Source organism: Thalia democratica, chromosome 6 (genome assembly GCF_965202585.1).
Source record: "Thalia democratica chromosome 6, ktThaDemo2.hap1.1, whole genome shotgun sequence".
Lineage (NCBI taxonomy): Eukaryota > Metazoa > Chordata > Thaliacea > Salpida > Salpidae > Thalia > Thalia democratica.
This window is the reverse complement of record NC_139170.1, coordinates 17,155,775-17,176,657: the sequence shown is the minus strand read 5'-3', so window position 1 is coordinate 17,176,657 and position 20,883 is coordinate 17,155,775. Positions and strand designations below refer to the sequence as shown.

Genomic DNA, 20,883 nt, shown 5'->3' with positions numbered 1-20,883 from the left:
TAAAGTATGTTAAAAAGTGATTGTTTCAAAAAATAATTTAATTAAAGACCTAGTTTAATATAAAAACATCATAGTGTATTTAATAAGTTTCAGGGCTAAACTTTTCTAGTAAGTTTTAGTGCACTAAAACTTATCGTTCTTTCTCAGAATATTTTTTTAAGTTTATGATTATGACTATGAGTAATAGTACTATTACAGTAATAAAACTAATTATTACATATTCAACTGATTTTACATACATTTTTTAACCTTTACTCTTAACCTTAACCAAAGTTTTAGAAACTTATAACAAATAGTAATTTAGGTAACTTAAATTTTTTTTTAAGTTTAAGTTTTTTAAACCGAATTAAACTTTTAGCATATAATCTGAATTTTGAACAGTTCTATTAGAACAATTAGTTATAATATTTTTTTAAGTTTAACAGTTTTTTTTTCCTTTTTATATTTAGATTTATATTCAAACACTTTAAAATAATCAAATAGAACTCTGCTCAACTTAAAAAACTTTAAAGAGCATTAGATTAACAATTCAAAGATTTAAGTTTATTCTAAAACTAGAGGTTTTCAGTGGTATTACTACCTGTGCTCTTCAGTCAAAATAATCTTGCAAAATCACTACATATGGCTGTATTTATATTGAAAATTAAAAAACTAATTAGACGTGTTTATTGTTTTAAGTAAAGTTAATTAGGTATAAGTAAAAGAAATTAGTAGATAACGTAAACAAAATTTCTTGGAAAAAAAAAAGTTTTTAAAAATTTACACGAAAATACATAAAAAAATAACAAAAACAAGTTTTTGCTACAAAAACATAAAAATAAGTACAACAGACATTACAAACTGTATAGAGCATTTTATTTTTGTTATTCCAGTTTTTAAGTAGGTATTTTGCTTGATGTCTACAGGTGTTCATGAGTTCGTTTCTTCTGTTGATACCGTTCCTTTTCTCCTCTAAAATTGTTAGGGCCTCTGTTATACAAAGTTTGCAGGTGTCTTTACCTTGTCTGTTTTTTTGGATTTGCTTGATTATTTATATTATTGGCTTTTTTTTAGTTTGTGAATTATTAGTAAGAGAATAATCGACAATATAAACAAACAATTACGAAGCAAAAAAGAATTTAATCAATAGATAAGCTCTGACGAGGTCCTAACCTGGTTCAAAAACTTAGAAAAATATACATATAAACTGCTTAAATTCGACATCATCAATTTTTATCCCAGCATCAGTGAAAGCCTTCTAAGAAAAGCATTAACCTCCGGACAACTATATGAAAAAATAGAAGATCATAGAATCAAAGTAGTAATGAGTGCAACAAAATCCGTACTTTACCATCAACAGAAAATTTGGATGAAAACAAACAATAACAACACCAATAAACTATTTGACGTAACCATGGGAGGAAAGCACATTGCTGAAATTTACGAGATAGTATGCTTATACATACTAAATGGTATAAAAAATAAACTAAATGTAATAAAAGTCGGTAATTATTGAGATGATGGGCTTATAGCGTTTGAAAAAATTACAAGTGGACCAGATATCACAAAAATCAAGAAGAAAATGCACGAATATGCAAACAAAAAGGGATTAAAATTGAATTGGAAAACCAAGCATATTAAATAAATTACCTTTATCTAAACCTAAGTTCAAGAAATAGAACAATCCATTTATACAGAAAACCAAACAAATAACGAATACAACAAAGATGTAGATACAGCAAAAAGTCTAAATACATCGATAAGAATAATATCACAACCAAAAAAGGTAAAAATAGAAAACAAAAATATTGTGGTTTAGTCCCCCATATGACAAGGCAAAAACAAACATAGGCAGAAATTTCATCAACATAAAAAACAAACATTTTGGTGAAAACAGTAAAATAAAGAAATTTTTAATGTTTTCATGATTAACATTGAAAACATTATAAAACGTCATAACTCAAAGATCCTTCAGCCAATAAAGATAAAAATAGTTCAAAAAAGTGCAGCTGCAGAAAAAAAACACGAATTTTCATTAAAAAACAATAAATGTAGAAAAGAAAATGTCATACATGAAGCCAAAATATAGTCTAACAACGACAATAAAGTATTTATAGGTCTAAGAGAAAACGAAGTCAAAAAAAGAATCGCAGTGCATAAAACAACATTTAAGACTAACCCAAATCAGAAGAACCATCTAAAATATATGAACTCAATCAAACTATCTAAAAAGGTTCACAAATTAAAAAAAACCAAGAATATGACATCTTTTGGAAAATAATCAGACAAATTTGAAAAATTAGACAAAGAAAAGACACTTGCAAACTTTTATATAACAGTAACCCTAACAATTTTAAAGGAGAAAAGGAACTGTATCAACAGAAGAAACGAAGTCATGAATACCTGTAGACATCAGCAAAGTACCAACTTTTTCACTGGAAAAAGATTAACAAAAAGCTCTATACGATTTGTAATGTCTGTTGTTATTATTTTATGTTTTTGAAGCAAAAATTTGGTTTTGTTATTTTATAATATCTTTCCATTAAAGTTTTTATACACTTTTTTTACCATGAAATTTTGTTTACGTAATCTACTAATTTCTTTTACTTATACCTAGCTAACCAAAGGTAAACTAATTAACTTTACATAAGAACAATTAACACGCCCAATTAGTTTTTAACTTTCAATATAAGTAAAACCACATGTAGTGATTTCGAAAGTTTAATTAAAGAGCACTGGTAGTAATACCACTGCGAAACTCTAGTTTTGAAATAAACTTAGATTTTTGAATTGTATACTTAGATTTATAAGTTTATAGTTTCCGAACAAACAACTAAACGTAGCATTTATTATTTGATTTCTGGACTTTCAGAAAGTAATCTATTTAATACTCAATTGAGCGGTGATATTAAAATGGTCCAGATTAGTTTAAAAGTTTAGCTTAATTTTTAATTCAGATTCTACAAAAATTACATTTATTGAAAAGTTTAGTAAGATTAATAGTTTCTAATGTTATTAAAAGAAGTTTTCATCTTCTACAGTTTTAATGTATTAGTTCCATTTCATTTATTAAAAGCTATTGAAATAAATTTTCCTTAATACAATACTTTTTAAGGAGGTTTTTGAATGACGAACATAAAACTATAATATTATATATTTTAAAAACAAGTGCTTATGTTATAAAATTAAGATATTAATATGAAAAAAAATTAATGAAGCTTTTGTTTAAAACTCATATATTATTGCACAAAATTAAGTTTACATACCAAATGGATGGTTTGAGGAACTTGACATTATTTTACTATTACTGTTAAAATCAAGTGTTAGTTTTATAAGAAATCAAGTGTTCAGTACAATGAAGCTGTGTTCCTTAAATTCTGTGCATGTACAGTAGTATCTATAAGAACTATTTTACTTTTCACATAAATTTAGAACATAAGCAACAATATCTTCAAATAAAACTAATAAATATATCTTGACTTGTTCTCCAAATATAAAACAGTTTTTATTTACATTGAGATCTTAATTGGCTAAGATTTTTTTCAGGCTAAGATTCAAAAATATTCTGAAAACTTTATTCAAGCAGAACGTTTTCAGACTTTTTTTGAATCTTAGCCAGAAAAAAATCTTAGCCAATTAAGATCTCAATATATTTAATGCACATTTTCACTAAAGTTAACCTTTTTTTTATATATAAAAACTTTAAATTTTTTTTTCTACAAAAATTTTAATTATTTAAAAGGTATAGTTATTTTGTAGAAAGTTTCCAATACAAACATATGGATCCCCACTTTTTCATCATCATTTTTCTTTGAAATCTAAAATTTTACTAAAATATATACTTGTATATTTTTGGCTAGAAGCTTTTTATTTTCAGGAAACACTCTATAAACAGTTAAATTTTTTTAATTCTCAAAAATGTTAAAAAGTTAACATTTTTAATAGAAAAGTGACTAAAAAAAGTTCTACACTAAAATTCTTCCTACCCTTAGAATTTTAAAGTATTAATAATAAGTTTACTGTAAAAAATGTATTTACAAATGAATGAGAAGGTAGATTTTAGTAAGATATAATTTTTTGTCTGTAGTTTTTACATTCCTTTAAAAACCCATTCAACATCCCCACTTTGATCACAAAAGTTTGTATATCATAGATGTTGAGTTCTGTGAAATTGTTTAAAATGCTTGATAACTAAAATAAAACTTTACTAAAGAAGGTCAATTAATAAATATTAAACCCTGTATTTCCTTATCCTAACAAGTATTTAAAAGTTATTGTAAAAAGTTATAAATATTTCTATAAGTTTGTATACTCACATTTTTTAAAGCTAATTTGATTAAATGAAAAATATAAAATTACTAAAAGTTATGTGTAGTGTTATTTTGTATTTGTTTTAACTTTTTAGTGTATGTTCAGTTGTTTTTAAGAGAATACCTAGGGTTGCCACACACTCAGGGAACTCAGGGAATCTCAGGCAATTTTCAAACTGTAGAAAATCTCAGGGAATCTCAGGGAAACTCAGGGAATTTTGGCATTTTTCTTTTAACTCAGGGAAACTCAGGGAAGTTTTGATTTTTTCTCTAAATTTCAGGGAAGTTTTTGAAAATCTCAGGGAAATTTTTTTCTAGATCTAAAATGAGGTTTAGTTAATCCAGTTTCAATATTTTGTTCAAAAGTAGTAATTTTTATTATTTAAGTGGTTATTTAGAATTTTTTTAGCCTTGCGGCTAGTTCTTCAATATTCTTAGTATTAACATTGTAGTTTTTTTTAAGTTTTAAATTTATATTTACTTAAGTAAAATCAAACAGTTTAGAGAAATGAAAGTTGTTGTTAACTATTCATTGAAAAGTTCTAATAAACTTTTTATTTTTAGTTACTTATGTAGTTTAAAAAACACTGTTGTACTATTAGTTCTTATTTTTAAATAATAAAGTTATTTGTTATCTGTTTACAACTACTTGTTTTCAGTAAAAAAAAATAAAATGAATACAGATTAGTGTTGTACAACCTTCCTTTTATTATTAAAGAAGAAAAATGAGAATGAGGTATTAATAATTTGTGTTAGAAGAGGAAAATTTTTTTTTAAGATTTGAAAAATACTCAGGAAAACTCAGGGAAATTTAAGGTTACTCAGGGAAATTTTTGGTCACTCAGGGAAGATTTTTTGGCTCAAAGAGTGGCAACCCTGAATACCACAAATTACTGTTTGCTAGTATGATCAGACTAATTTTGAAGTATTTTATTTAATTATGATATTTAGCTTCTAAAACCTTTTTTACAGGTAAATTAAAGTATTATGACTAAAACTATAGTTCACAGATGTAGAAGATTTAAGTTTAATCCTGGATCTATACAGTCAATAGAATTGAGGGCAGAAGAAAATAAATTAGTTATTGCTTGTATAAAAAATTCATCCAAGTTTAAAACTCCAAAATCTTCTGTTCAAATATGGAAAAGAACTGGAGATGTAGTTTTTCCATATCAGGTTTGTGATTTTTTTTTATAGCATAATCTCTTCAAGTTATTTGTTAAAGAAAAACTTATAACAAAAATACTAAAGGTTTTCATTAAATTGCATTAAAGTACTTTTAAAAGATTTTCACATTTTATAAAAAGTAGTTTAAATAAAAAATGCAGTTCATAAAGTACTATACAACAAAGTGTTTCAAAGTTTTAAGTGTTGTCCTTAAAATATAATAACTTATAAAAACTATTTATACAATATGATGTTAGAACTCTATGTTGAATGTTATTTTGTTCATATAGTTAAGGGTATAATATATTTTAACCACTTTGTATTGTAAAAGTTTGTCTTTGCTAAGATTTAGCTTAAAACATTTTGTTTAATATTTTTTATATATTTTAACAGTTTTAAAATGAAGAGTGCAATTTTTAAGTCAAAAAAATGTTTAAAGTTGTTCTAGTTTATTTTATGGTGATTTTTTTACATAATTTATAGTTTTTTTAAGTTTAAATTCTATAATAAAAATCAGCTATGTTGTTAGAAAATTACTATATTTATATACATAAATATAAAGAGTCAAATAAGTTCTTTAAATATGAGCCAAGTCATAAAAAAAAAAGCTTTGTAAATGTGTAACTTCAGTATCATGTGGTTTATTAAATGATGTTATTGAGTTAACTAGATAAAAAAAGACTTTTATTTAGTTTTTTTTCTGCTAATTAATATTTGGATGTACTCTATTCACTGTTAAAAATTCATATAGTAGTAATAATAAAACAAACTTCCAGTAAGTTATTATAGATCAATAGTGACCTATCTATTTGTAGTTACTATACAAATACAATTTTATTATGTAAATTTAAGACTTTCTTTACAATTTTAGCTAATATTTAAAATGATAACATATATACTTTTTGAGGCCATGTAGGAAAGCTTTTTTTTTACTAAAATTATTTTTGAGGCTTATGTTAAAGTTTAAATTATATACTATAAGATACATTTTATTTCTTATAGTATAGAGCAAAAAATTTCCATTAAATTTTGAGATAAAACTAGTTTTGTAAATAGTTTCTATACAAATATATTGAATAGAAAAACTTATATGAATTGTTTTATTGGATAGTTATAATCTATATATAATTTGAAAGTTTTCAAAGCAATTAATTAAATTAAAATTTTATTGAAATGTTGTTTGCAATATTACTTACAACTTGTTGGAATGAAATTGAAGAAAATAAATGATTAAAAGCAATAAAAACATAGAGTTAATAAAACATATAGATAGAAATTAAAAAATCTGTCTGCTACAGATTCTAACTTAATAAAGATAAGAAAATTAAAAAAAAAAAACTGAATGAGGAGATAAATTTTTAGTGTAAACTTTTTTTTGGTATTTTTGTTTGCTCCTTCTGTTAATAACCTAATAAACTCCCTATTCTTGTACATTTATCTCAAAAGTTGCACTATACTTTAAAAAACAACTGGTAGCTTAGCTTTTGATGTATAAAATAACAAGCATTAAAAAAATGATTTACTTCCCTAAAGCCTTAATTTTTTTATAATTTGAACCAAAAAGTTTTTAACAAAATAGTCTTTTTTCTTTGTACTTATAAATTTTGTTTTTCGAAACTCGTAGTACTGTTATTAAATACTAAGATAATATTTTTTCAATGAAAGTTAATAAAATTTTTGTAGGAAATTCCTACTGGAAAGAATACATTAGCCGAAACATTGGCTTGGGTAGATGATAGACTATTTTGTGGAACACTAAATGGTGAAGTCATTGAGTATAACCTTCTTAATGGCAAGCCTAAAGTAAGTATACCTTTTTACTAATTTTGTTACTGTCTCCATAACAATAAATGTCTTAAAGTTAATGTTTAATTAAAAATAATAGAATAATAAAATATGTTTTTACTATTGTTTAATTTTTAAAAACTGTTTCAAAATTTGCATAGGCTTTTAATTTCAAAAACCTAAGTTCTTACCTATTGTAAACCCTTAGCAGGTCGATTCAAATGCAATAATTTATTATTTTGTTGTAAAAATGATCTACAAGTTGCTCAGATAATAATTTGAAATTTGATATTATTAAAAATTATGGACTTGAGTGTAAAAGAGACACATTGATATACCTAAAAAAATAAATATTTTTACTATTTCGTGTGATAAATATATAATTAAAATTTTATTTCAAATTGTTTTTTCAGTACACAGTGGATACAGGTTTTGGAATATTTTGCATGTCTTACAGTAAACAAGCAAACCTCCTTGCAGTTAGTTGAATTATCAATACATATGTTTCTTTTTACTTGGTGCAAATTTTAGTTTAGAAAAAAAAAAAATTGATGCCCAAACAACTGGCATCAAATTTAGATAACAGTAAAAACAACTAGTAGTTTAGTTACAAATTAAATAAAAGAATAACTTTTGACTTACGGGACTTACAACATATGTCTTTACCATTTAAAAAACTGTTCATATTTTATGATAAAATGCACCTCAAGTTAGAATTGTAAAGCATAATAAGATTTGTTCTAAACATTTTCAAAAACCAAAAAAAAAGTTGTAATAACAAATATTTTTTGTTGATTTAAAAGAAAAATAGACTAGGTTTTATTAATTTTGAATATATTTTGTCAAATTTTAAAATATATTTAACAAATAATAGAAATAGAGGTTTTAAAATTTGAAAGATTTATTGTTACCTTGATTTTATAAATGTAATGTTTTTAATTTACTATTAGGTTTGAAAATAGAAAGTTTACTTATTTTACATAAATTCCTTACATACTTTATTAAGTTTTGCTTTAGGAAAATACAAAACAAAACGTATAGTACTTGTCAAAAAAAATTATTAAATAATTTATTAAGTTCTACTTAAAAAATTAGGTTGGTAGTGTCAAAGGTCAAGTTAGATTATTATCAGTAGAAGGTCGTTTGAGAATTGAAAAAGAACTCAAAGTAGCAGGTGATGAACCAGGTTAGGTTTTATTTATGCTGTATATTTTCTAATGAACTTAATCAACTGAGTTGAATATAGATTGATAACACCAGTAAATTTTGTCTTAATTGTATCTCTGACTAGACAAAGTCTATACATTTTTGTGCTAAATTGATTGTTTTAATAGTTGTCTTAATGTTTTAAAATTTCTTCACATATTACATTACATTTATATTTTATGTTTTTTTGTCGTATGTAGTACAATTTTTATTTTGCTAAAAAGAATAAAAAACAAAATGAAATGTAATAGATATCATTGGTTATGCATAGTTTTTAAATCATAACAATCTAAATTTATGTTTAATTTGATATAGAGAAGCTAGTTATGTGTTTATGAAAATTTATATGAGGTAACAGTTCTGTATTATGTCTTCATATTTTTGTAAGTAAAGTATTTTAAAACATCTAAAAAGACTTAAAAATTTAATTTAAGTTAAACTTTACTATATAAGTATTTAAGTTATTTACTTATATATTACTTTGATTTTTTTGATGAAAACATAATAAAAGAGCAAATTAAAAAAAAAATCTATTTAAAACAAAAAGTTAACCGTTTTCATATTATGAAATTTAATTTGACTCTTTTATTCACTGTTTAGTAAAACGTTCTTTAAAATTAATAAAAGTAAAATACTTCTATAAATTTCAAAATATTAAGTTTAACAATTTATAATTTTACTAATAAAAATTTTTTAGGTGATGTTATGTCTTTAGCGTGGCATTGCAATGGAAATGTACTTGTAACTGGAGAAGCTACTGGAAAAATTAGAATTTGGAGCATCAAAGACTCAAGTTTGTTCCAGTAGAAATATTTAGTTGTTAAAAATAATATTTTAAGTTAAGTGAGTAGTTTTTTGAAATGGTTATAAAAATATGTACTTAACTATAAATAACAGTGATAGAGTTTCTCATCAAAATAGTTTCAAAATAATTTTACTATACTGCTTATTTTAAATTTAGAAAGACAAGTTTTAGTACTCAAATAAATACGAATTTAATAAATTTAGATGTAACCATGACAATAAGCTTGTCAAGACTGCACAGAAAAGATCCTGCTCGCGTATTTGCTCTCTGCATATTACGGTAAGTACCTTAAGTAAACAGCTCTTAGAAAAGTATTTTATTTAAATGTTAATGAGTTAAGATTAATCTTGAAGTAGTATTGTATGTTCTTTTTTAATACTTTAACTGTCAGTTCTTTAATTTAAAATGTCTATAAATTAGTAACCAAAGTTTATAATGAGTTTCTTAATGTATGCATGTCGAACATAAATATTTAAAAAAAGGTAATCTTAGATTAATGTTTTTGAAATAATTAATTACTTATTAAAATCTAAAAGTTTTAACGTGGTTATTGCTTACTTTTTTCTCAAATACATTTAAAAACTATTTTCTAGTGATTTTACCATAGTGTGTGGAGATTCATATGGTCAAGTTCAGTTTTTCGATGGCAAATACACTACTTTGATAAAAGTTAGTTAAAATAGATCTAAACATAATTTTAAGTAAATTTTTACTTGTAATAAAACTAAACATAAGTTATTAAAGCACTAAGAAAATAAGAAAAACAAATAATTTGAAATGTAAGATCATAATATAATTTTATTGTAATGAGTCATATTATTAAAAAACTGCTATTTTGAGTATTACCAAAACAAAAAATTAAGCAACCATATGTAACTGTCACAGTGCTTTTCACCGATAACAAAAAACACCAAAGGATCTGTTTTGACGTTGACTTGCAGTAAGGACCACACGAGAATATTTGCTTCCGGCATGGATCCGTGTATTCAGCAGTTTAAGAAGAGCAATGATGACAAAGAATGGACCAGAACGCGAATGTTACACAAGAAGCACACTCACGATGTCAGATCGGTGGCCTTCATGAACGACTACGTTGTATCTGGAGGTTTGTTATTATTTTTAAACGATAGGAACTGGAAAGTATGTGTAAACCAAAACTAAAAGTAATTTATTAAGTTTCAATCAACATATACGTTCTGAGAATTTTAAGCTGTCACTAAAACCTTTTAATGTTTTTAAAGTGTTTTTTTTTTGCAAAAAGTAATTACAATAATGTTACAATTGTGTATTTAAATACTGTAGCATTAAAGTGTTTAACTACTTCTTAGGTGTAGACTCCAACTTAATTATCAGCGACACAAAATCAAATTTCAAGCAGAGAATGCTTCCTTTCAGTTCTGTAAGTTCATTTATTTTTCTTAAACTTTATACTAATTTTATTTAGAAAATTCATTTTATTTACTTACAAACTTATAAAAAAACTTGAATTATGTAGAAACAAATGGCGTCATCTTCAATTAGCAAAGGATTGATGTTGATGCAGTATGATTATCATTTGGAATTGTGGAGCATGGCTATAAACGAACCGATTAAAAAACTCAGTTCAGGTTTATAATTTCGATTTTTTTTTGTACTAGTACATTTTTAAATAGTTACTCTTAAACTTTATAATGTTTAATTTTTTAACACATTTCAAGTAATATAACATGAAGTTTTTTTTTTTTGCCAAAAAAGATAATTCTAAAATTTCTTTGTTTTTTAAATAATTTAAAATCAATTAAACAGAAGAGGTCAGAAAAGTCTTTATTCAAGAAGAAGAAAGGCTTATCAATAAAACAAAAGTACCAGAAGATGTTAGTATGTTTTTTATTAAGAACCTAACAAACTTGTACATTTTTTGTATTATGTAAAAATATCCTATATATTAAAAAATAATGATTTAATTAGGAAGAAGAACAAATTACATGCAGTCAAATATCAGAGTGTGGTAACCTCATAGCATACTCAACCACTGAAAAGTGTAGAATATTTAGTATCGACTATGAACATACGCCAATTAGTTTTACAAAAAAACAGGTTTTTGTTGTTTAATGTTTACTTGGTTTTATCGAATAGAGTAGTTTTTTTTCAACGCTTTTTCTTTTTACTTAAAGTTTAGATATGGGTTTACAGTAATTAAATTTTTATGTTTGTCTAGTTGTCATTTATGTTATTAAAAAAGTTGTAAAAACAACGCTACAATGTACTGTTAAAAAATTTAAAACTACTTTAAATAATTCATTTAGTTTATACGAAAAAAGGCTAACTATGTTTGTTTATTTCTTAACAAAATTACTTTTTTTTAAATTTTAAACATGTCTAACACTTTATTAATTTTGTGTTTGTGGTTTTTTTTTGTTGAAAATGTGTATAGCTGAATTTTTTTCATAACTTGGTTTTACAATTATAATTAAAATTTTCCAACATATGTTTATATAACTTATATATCACTGTTTACCGTTTTCTATTTGAAAGTTGACAACGCTGAACAATAAATTGTTCAGTTTTTGAAAATTATTTCTCTAAAACAGTTAATGTAGTATTGTACAAAAGAAATAAAAGTTAGTTAAACTAACTTTTTGTAATAAGTAATTAAAACAAAAGTTTAATAAAAGTATACAAACAGACTTAAATAGTTGTAAAAAAGTAGGATAGAAACATTTTATTAACAATTTACTATTCACAATTAGAAAAACGCTGCTTTTAATTATTTTACCTGTTCGAAATGTATTTTTTAATTTTTAACCTAAACAATTCCAAACACTAATTTTAATCAATAAAATTAAATACAAAGTATACTTTTATAATTTATTAAGACGCCAGATTTTATCCAAAGGGCTCATTAGTTACATAAACTTTAATTTTATGGAATATGATTAAAACAAATTATATGTTTCATTTTATTGTATTTATTAAAGTTTGAACTCTAGTTATGTTTTCCTCCTGTTGGGAAAACATTCATTTCAAATTAAAAATTATTTTTTCTACCAATGATCAATATTGCCCTCATAATGAAAACCTGTCTTTATTGTTTCGCTGTTTATAACTCGATTTTTTATTAATTGGAACAGATCCACGGTGATGAATTGCAGGGTTGCAACCACATGAACTTTTCAGATGACGGCAAGCTGTTTTGGCAAGTCACTTACGATCGCAGCTTCAATGTGTTTTCCATCGACCCTGAAATCAACTACGCAACGCTCATATGTCACCTAGAAAAAATTGGTTCGTTGTATTAATTAGTTATTTTTTATCTTAATTTAACTACACATCTTAATTACTGAAACAGCTCCATGAGTTAACAATGTCGTTTTATTGTAATTATTTTTAGTAAGAATTTAAGCTAAATGTTCTTTTTCTTTTGTTTTTCAACGCAGAATTAAAACAGATTTAAAGACTTGTGTGAACGTGATGCAAGTGTCACTCGATAGCAAGTACGTGGCAGTTGCTGATTTATCAGGAGATATTTTCATCTATAAAATGCAACAAAACGAAAATGATCAGTGGATACTTGATGTTAGTGGTAATTTTGTTTTGCTGAGTGTTTCAAACATTATTTGCTAATTTTTTAATGGTGTCAAAATTAAGTTAATATTATAAACATTTGACAAATGTTTATATGATTATTTTGATTATATTATATGATTATGTATTATGAATGTTTAAATGATTTGTTAAAGTTGTCATGCTGTATAATTTAAACAGCTGCCGTGCTATAAATAAAATTATAAGTTAAATTTTTTTTTTAACTTTAGATGCAAACTTAATTTAGTTTTTTGAATTTTATTGACCCACAAATTATTTAAAAGACATATTTTTACTCAACTAATGTATAGTAATGATGAGATCCTCAGTTAGTATTTTATAAATGTTTATAAAAAAGTATCTTAAACTGTTAAAAACTTATAAAACTTTACCTATCGAAGATTGTGACATACTAATGGCTTAGTACATATTTTACAACTTCTTAAATAGCAACTAAAAAGTTAAAGTCTCAAGTTTTATATAATTTTAAGCATAAAATACGAATTAGTATATTTTTACTGAAGCTTTATAAACTTTACAAAACTTATATTTTTCGTTTTAAAATAATATTTCGTAAACAGTTTGACTTTTCACTTCCTGCCTACAAAGACAATGTTGTAACTGCACTACGCTTTTATCAAGATTCACAGAAAAACACGATGCTGGTCGTGGCATACAGCGATTTTCAGGTTGGTAAAATCTTAAATGTATTAAATGAATTATGGACACAACGAGTAAGTTTTTATTACTTTTTCATTTGAAACCAGCTTGTATTGGTAATTTCAGGGTTGCCACTTTACCTGGAAACCTGAAATTTGACAATTCAGACAAAAATAACCTGGAAAAACATGGTATTTCGAACAAAAATCACTTAAAAACCTGGAAATTTAACAACTTTCACATGTTTAGTAGTAAAATTTCGATTTGACTCAAAATAAAAATAGTCATAAAAATTCTGTCATCATTAAAAATTTTTGTATTAGGAAACATATTTAAAGTATCTTTTCAGTGTTTATTTACTATTTAACACAGTTTCTTACCTTTAACTTAACTCTAAACTATAAATAGACCCAAAAATGTGTACTTTTTAAAACCTGGAAGAAATTTGGAAAACCTGTAAAAAATTTGGAAAAACAAGTGGCAAGCCTGTAATTTACTGTTCATAGTTGAAATTTAATCGTAATAACTGTCAGGTTCGAGAATTTTGCATCAACACACAATCTTTCACGCAATGGTCACGTGACTTCAACACGACCAACCAGAAATCCGATGCGGGATCGTTGGCGCCTTTGAAGAAGAAGAAGAAACAGAAGAGCAAGTACCCCGCCATGGCCGGTGTCGTATCGTCTATTCACGTGAAAAAAGTCGGAAAGGACCGATTCACTTTTATCTTCACCTCTCACAACGGCTTGTACATTGTAGAAAAAGTGAGTTTTATTTTTATTCTATGCAATTTATTTTTTTGAATGCTGCTTTTTGTATTTTATAAAAAAATGTTCTAGTTTATTTATCCAAGTAAAATATTTTTTAGTCTAAAAAGTTGTACTATTATTGTGTGTTATTTGTCTTAATGGGCATAGAAATAAATTAAGAGAAAATTATTTTCAACAAAGAAATATGTAAATATGTCAAAAAAGCTTCGCATATTAAGTTGTGATGAACTAATAACATTTGTAAACATGTAATAATCTTTGTACTCTAAATTTAATGGAATAGTAAAACATTGTAATTTTTATGTATTTATCTGCAACACATTGCATTAAACTTAGTACAGTATTACTTACCCTGGATGAATATTTTATTTAAAAAAATATTTTATTTATTTGTTAACTTAAACCATGAATGTAAAATCCGTTCCTTTAGTAGTATCAGTATTAAGATTTAAGCTGTTTGATTGCTTTAAACTTTTAACAATATGTTTAATTTTCCTATTAAATTTTTACAAAAAAATTTAGTCCAAAAGATCTTAGTTGTTTTCATTCCTTATAATAAATATCTAGGATATACATACCATTATCAGTGATAAACATAAAAATTAAACATTTTCAAGCCGCTTTATTTGTTTTGTTTAAAAAATTATTATGTTCAGTTTTAACATCAACAAAAATGACGATTATTTTCAGGGTCGAAATGAAAAGAAAAATTCAAAACAGACTGCCCCTGACAGATTCTGGAAAGGCTTTCAAGTAATTTTGTGTTTTTGTACTTAATTGTATAAAGTAGTAAATGTATTGAACTAGTTGTTGTAGACTTTTTGTAAAAACAAACAAAAAATTAATACTAACAAAATTTTATATTTCTTAAATAAAACATTTAACATTAGACATATCAGTTTGATTTTCATGTAGGCCTAAAGTATTTACAATCTTATTTTTCCAATAGACTTACTAAAAATATTTTACAATAAGATTATAAAAGTGTTAGAAATGCTTTCATTATTAATTTCATTTTCTTTTTTTATTAAATTAGTAAAACTTGTATACTTCAAGTAAAATAAGGATTTTAATAGATCAATATTTCTATTTTAAAAACAAATTGTACAGTAATCTTCCTTTATTGTACCAACATATGTTTCTGTATTAACGGATTAACAAACACTTTTGTTAACAAACACTTAAATTTATATTTTCAATAGTTATACTTCTATTTTACCTTTAAAAATTATAAGTTGTTAAAACCATGATTAATTGAAAATTTTTAAAATTGAAAAAAACTTTATTTTATATTACATTATTTATATCTTTAATATTATTTAATATCATAAATCCATGATAATCATAATCTATCTCAGTAGTTCTTATGTTTTTTTAGTTATTAATACTTTAAATACAGAATACTATATTGAAGTTTGCTTTTATTTAAACAATAGAAAATTCTCAACTTATGTAGCTATAAAGAGACGAATTACGTTTACTTCTACAGACTATAATAAACAATACAATGTTTCACTCTTATTGAAAAGTATAAGAGGTCATCAGTTGTTAAAATAATTCTTATTCAAAAACTAAGCACTAATTATAAGTAGTTAGTATGTATTTTGAAATTTGACGTTTCTGTAATCAATTCCATATGTAATACATAATAAATTGAGTTTACATATTAAAGCTTCATAGATATGTTCGATTATATTAGCGTAGAAAAATACCAAGAGCTTTTATAAATTAAATGCTTGAAATAGTTGTTAATATAATATAACAACTTTATTTTGAATTGATCTTTTATTAAATAACATGACTATTGACTGATATTTTAAAGGCTATACTTTTCGATATGTTATTATTTTTAGGATTTATATAGGATAACAATTAAGAGCGTCTAAATAAAGTAAGAAAATAAAAACATTTTGATATTCAAAAAACTCCTTAAATTTTATTAAATAATATTTTTTTTTTGCGTTTGTGAAATTTTAGAAACATTAGTTTAGTATAGAACAAAATTTTTAGAACAATTACTTAAGTATTTTTATATAATAAAATATTTTAATTTATTGTTTATAGTAGCAGCCAACATTTTATAATAACGTATTAACAACGTTTTTAAGTTAACTGCTTGTTTAAATGTTAAACTACTAACATAAATTTCAACACAAAAATTTATACTTTTACAGCCTTTGTTGCATGTCAATGTTAATGGAGATGAAATGCTTGCAATAGAAAAACCCTTGAACGATATTGAAAAAGAATTGGCTCCTATCTACAAAAAGAAATTTGCCGAATAAACAATATAATTTAATTTATCTATCATGATATAAGTTATAGTTTTGTTTTGTGCATTTATATTTTTTACGTAAATTTAGAACAATAACACTTTTAGTCCTAATGATATATTTTAGGTAAATAAACTTATAGTCAAATTTGTTTTAAATTTTCTGTTTTTGTTATGTTTTTTGTAAAGTTCTGTTTTTAACTATTATGTTTTGTATTGGTTTACTGTTATGTTTAAAAGTTTTGATAATTTTATTCAATGATCCAGGTTAACATGACTAAAGAGTCCTTTTCTTAGGTTATGGAATTCACCAATACTTCATTTTTATACTTATGGTAATACTATTTCTTACAAGTTAACTTGTACATGTTTACAGTATTAGACTTTTTTACACTAATTTTTGTATCAATAGAAAACACTCTTTTAGTTAACTCAGATCCGCTTGCGTATTTTGTATCTACCGACTTTCGATACACTCATGGTGACTCCGTCTATGCTCCGGCTAGTTTAGATTTTTTTCCTAAATCTCAAGCTAGTTTTTATAACTTCAAACCTAGCTTTATTGCATATCTATTAAGTCCGTTTGTTATTGTTATTATATTAAGGTTGATTAACAATATTTTTTTTTTGTTGCTCAAATTACACTTTTTATTTGATATTTAATTTACAAACTCCTACTAACACAGGTTAGTTTAAGGTCACTGAAGATGGCTTTTTTACCTTAGAATAGTTAAAATCCTAGCATGTGTGTGACAGAAGATAGAAATTAAGAAAGAATATAATATTTTATTATTCTTAATAACTTCCTTATTTAGGCTTACTATTAAACAAGCTTGAGGATATTTCTGCGACCGCGGCACTTTAAAATTTCCATTCAAACACTGAAATTAGGTAGGTTTACATTCTGCTAATTAGTGGCTGACAAACCATTATCTCCCTAGTAATATTTCAAGTAGTATTTAGTCATTTTCTACGAATATGCATTTAACCGCCATCAATATTGCTTTCCAACTTATTTTAGGTATTCTAAATTTGTCTGAACTGCCTCCATAGTTTTTTAAGATCTAAGTAATCTTAAATAGTTATTTAAGTATTAAATAAGCACAGTCTCTGCTTAAAGTTTCTTTAAACTTAGTGTATTGGGTAGTATTTTTGTAAAAATAACTATAAGTTTTAATATATAAAAAGTTTTACTTTCGCTTAAAAACATTTAAGGAGAATTATTGTTTTTCTAGTCATTCTCAAAAGACTGATTTGAATTTGTCTCATTTTTATTGAACTTAGTCTGATTACGTGCTTTCACTTTTAGCGTTGTTACAGAGTGGCCACTTGGCCTGGAAAAATTTAGGCTAAAAAACCTGGAACTTTGAACATAAATCACTGAAAAACGTACAATTTTAAACAACTTTTACATGTAAATAGTGAAATTTTGATATGACACGGAAAATTTATCATGATTTTTTTAATTAGAAAACACATTTAAAGTAGCTTAACAGAATTTGTTCAATTTTGTTATACTGTTAAACACAGTTATTTTTTTACCTTAATTTAAAAATACACCAAAAAACATGTAATTTGGAAAATCTGCAAGAATATTTGCCAAAAACCAGTGGCCAACCTGGTTGTTATTATTTATAATAGAAGTGTATTACCACTTATTTGAGCCGTTATGACCTTGTATACAAGAATTACTAGCCTAGAAATAAAAGTTTAAGAAGAAAGAACTAACTTTGAAAATCGAAGTAGGGACAATAATGTAGGAGTGAAATATTTATAAATTCCGCCTTAAGTATGTTTAAAAAGCTTCTTTTTGTCCTTATATGCGCTTATAAATCATGAATTGTTAGAACAATTTTTTAAATTTAAGAAGTGGTATCTTAGTTTTATAATTTAGTAAAGACTGGGAAAACTGGTAATCGTGATTAAAATTAATTAAAAAGTAAGAAGAAAGGATTTTTCCCAAAAGTTCTTGATAAGAAATATATGATTTCTAGGCATTAATATGGAAATAGTTCTAGCTTGTGAAAATCAAAAAAAGTTATGTAGCTGTTTTGTTAAATTAAGTATTTTTCTATAAACTTTTAGAAATATTCTTAAAGTTTTAGACTGAAGCTAAGCTTGGATATAAATTGTTTTCAATTTTAAATACAATAAGAAACAAAATATTTATGTTTCTAATTAAACTAGGAAAACATTTTTGCATTAGCAAAAAAAATGTATCACCAAAACTAATTTCTGTACAGCTTCTTCTTAAAAATAGTCACAAAACAGTTATCATATTAGTAAGATAGCACGCCATAAATGCACGGAAATTCAGTTGTTAATTGTGCAAGAGTGAATATATGGTACAAGTACCATTATTACAAAAGTTTTTCGCACACTTATATCTTAACGTTTTAGTTACAGTTTATGTTGTCAAACTTTTTATAAAAATAGATTGTATTTATTTAAACTAGTTTAAAACTGTCTCCTGTTAAATAATATTTAATGAAAAAAAAACTTATCTGACCATTTATGAAACACAACAGTGAATTTAAAATTATGAAAAGTAGTTATTTCTATTTAAATGTTTTTATCGATGTGTTTTAGATAAATATGTGCAGATTAAATATTTATTTTACAACCAGGATTTGGTGAAAAAATTGCGACCTTTTCAAGTAAAATAAAATAGTCAACTGCAAGTAATAATGATGTGTTTTAGGAACTATGTAGTATAGAAACTTTTACAGCACAGTTGTCACTCATACACTCAGTATTACATTTTAAATTGAAACAGACTTTGTTTATTATTCTAAATTCTTTATTTCTGGAATCCAGTTACTCTGTTCTGATAAACAGTCTACTGTTTAAAAACTCAAAAGTTAGTTATAAAATGTCGTGATACAAATTGTAAGTTTATCTTTAAAAGGCCAAAAATGTTAAGCTCACTGTTTTAAATTAATTTATAATATAATATTTGCTACAACTTAACAAAGTTTGACTTAATTAAGTCACTTAATGTTAATTTTGTATTGAATACTATTTAACCAAAAATTTAACCAAAAAGTTTGAAAAACTTACACAAACGCAAAAATTACTTTACGAATCAAAAGAAACTTGTAGAAAATGTACGTTTTGTTATAATATTATACACTCATAAAAGTACCTTATCTAATAGTTTTGACCAGTATTTTTTTCAGACATCAACAAAGTTGAGATGTTTCGCGCCATCAACAACATATAATAAAGTTCAAGCATCGACCAACAAAAAAAGCATCCGAGACAACCTACGACCAGTTTCGTCCTAATCAGGAAGGCATAGATAAATTAGTTTTTGCCAGAAACCGCTGTTGAGATCAAACTAAGCAGGCTTAGGTGCATAGTACAAAAGCTACCGTTTGTGGGTAAAAAAAATTGACACAGCTAAGTTATTCACAGCTAAACGTTTTAGACATTGTCAGCATTTGTGAGAATATAGTCTGTGTTAGTTTGATAAGATTTAAACAGTATTTATTTTTGCCGTCATCACCAAAGTTGAGATGTTTCGCGCCATCATTAATAACTAATTAACTTCACTACACTACCAAGTTGGTAGTACCAACAACAACTGTACCGAGATTACCTACGACCGGTTTCATCCTTATTAGGACTCATAAGGCAGGCATAGTCGCAAAAAACCGCTTTTAAGATCAAACCAAGCGGGTTAAACTACAAAGTACTGAAACGACTTAAAGCAATTATAGTTTTAAAAAATATAATAAATAACAAGTTGTTAGGTTTTAGTAGAAAACCCAAATAAGCAATGCTACAGATATTCGACCAAAATTGAAAGTAAAAAAAAAAAAACAACAACTTAAAACATTAAAATTATATTTTATCAAAAACTAAAAATAAAGAAATTTTACGTAAAAAAATTCAACAAATTTTAAAAACTAGCTATAATTTGTATTTATATTCATCAAACATTAAAGACAAAAAAAAGATCACTAAGAACGCAATGCTACGCAACTTGGCATATTAAAAATATTTGAGGAACTTTAATATTACACTATTAATATGACTATCAAATTTCAAGCTCAGTCGTGACCTTGAAAGTCACTCATATTTGCTGAGTTAGCAAAAATAAAATCTTTTTTTGTTTATATTTTAAATTTCAACTAACAAAACTTTTTTTTTTGTTAACTTTCACATGTGTTTGCGTAAGGTGGGTTAAGGATAAGGGTATAAAAAAAAAAAAACTATTAAAATTTTAGCTGACTCTGAAATTTATAAGTTAGACTGAGCTTTAGGTTTACTTGCCATTAATACTGCTTTTATAAAGAAGTCTCGCGCGTTCAATACTATTTCTCAGAAAAAAAATCCTCAAAAAGTGACTAGAAATAA

General features: G+C 25.0%; 1 protein-coding gene across 1 annotated transcript; it reads left to right on the top strand.

The window, feature by feature from the left end:
• The first annotated feature begins 5,271 nt into the window (after window positions 1-5,271).
• Window positions 5,272-16,663, top strand: LOC145838385 (U3 small nucleolar RNA-associated protein 4 homolog). Its single transcript, XM_082945966.1, has 18 exons — window positions 5,272-5,465; window positions 7,140-7,259; window positions 7,655-7,720; window positions 8,337-8,427; window positions 9,145-9,240; window positions 9,456-9,531; window positions 9,846-9,921; window positions 10,138-10,357; window positions 10,581-10,651; window positions 10,748-10,859; window positions 11,038-11,105; window positions 11,200-11,328; window positions 12,363-12,516; window positions 12,680-12,807; window positions 13,398-13,505; window positions 14,010-14,243; window positions 14,940-15,002; window positions 16,424-16,663. The coding sequence occupies exons 1-18, from the start codon at window positions 5,277-5,279 to the stop codon at window positions 16,532-16,534; spliced, it is 2,112 nt and encodes a 703-aa protein (XP_082802092.1). The 5' UTR covers window positions 5,272-5,276; the 3' UTR covers window positions 16,535-16,663.
• Window positions 16,664-20,883: the final 4,220 nt, after the last annotated feature.

What these genes read in the sequence shown, in the direction of transcription:
- LOC145838385 (XM_082945966.1), top strand. Translation starts at nt 5,277, where the DNA reads ATGACTAAAACTATAGTTCACAGATGTAGAAGATTTAAGTTTAATCCT. An exon ending in AACAAGCAAACCTCCTTGCA is followed by an intron (nt 7,721 to 8,336) that starts GTTAGTTGAATT and finishes TTAAAAAATTAG; the next exon opens with GTTGGTAGTGTCAAAGGTCA. An exon ending in AGTAGCAGGTGATGAACCAG is followed by an intron (nt 8,428 to 9,144) that starts GTTAGGTTTTAT and finishes AAAATTTTTTAG; the next exon opens with GTGATGTTATGTCTTTAGCG.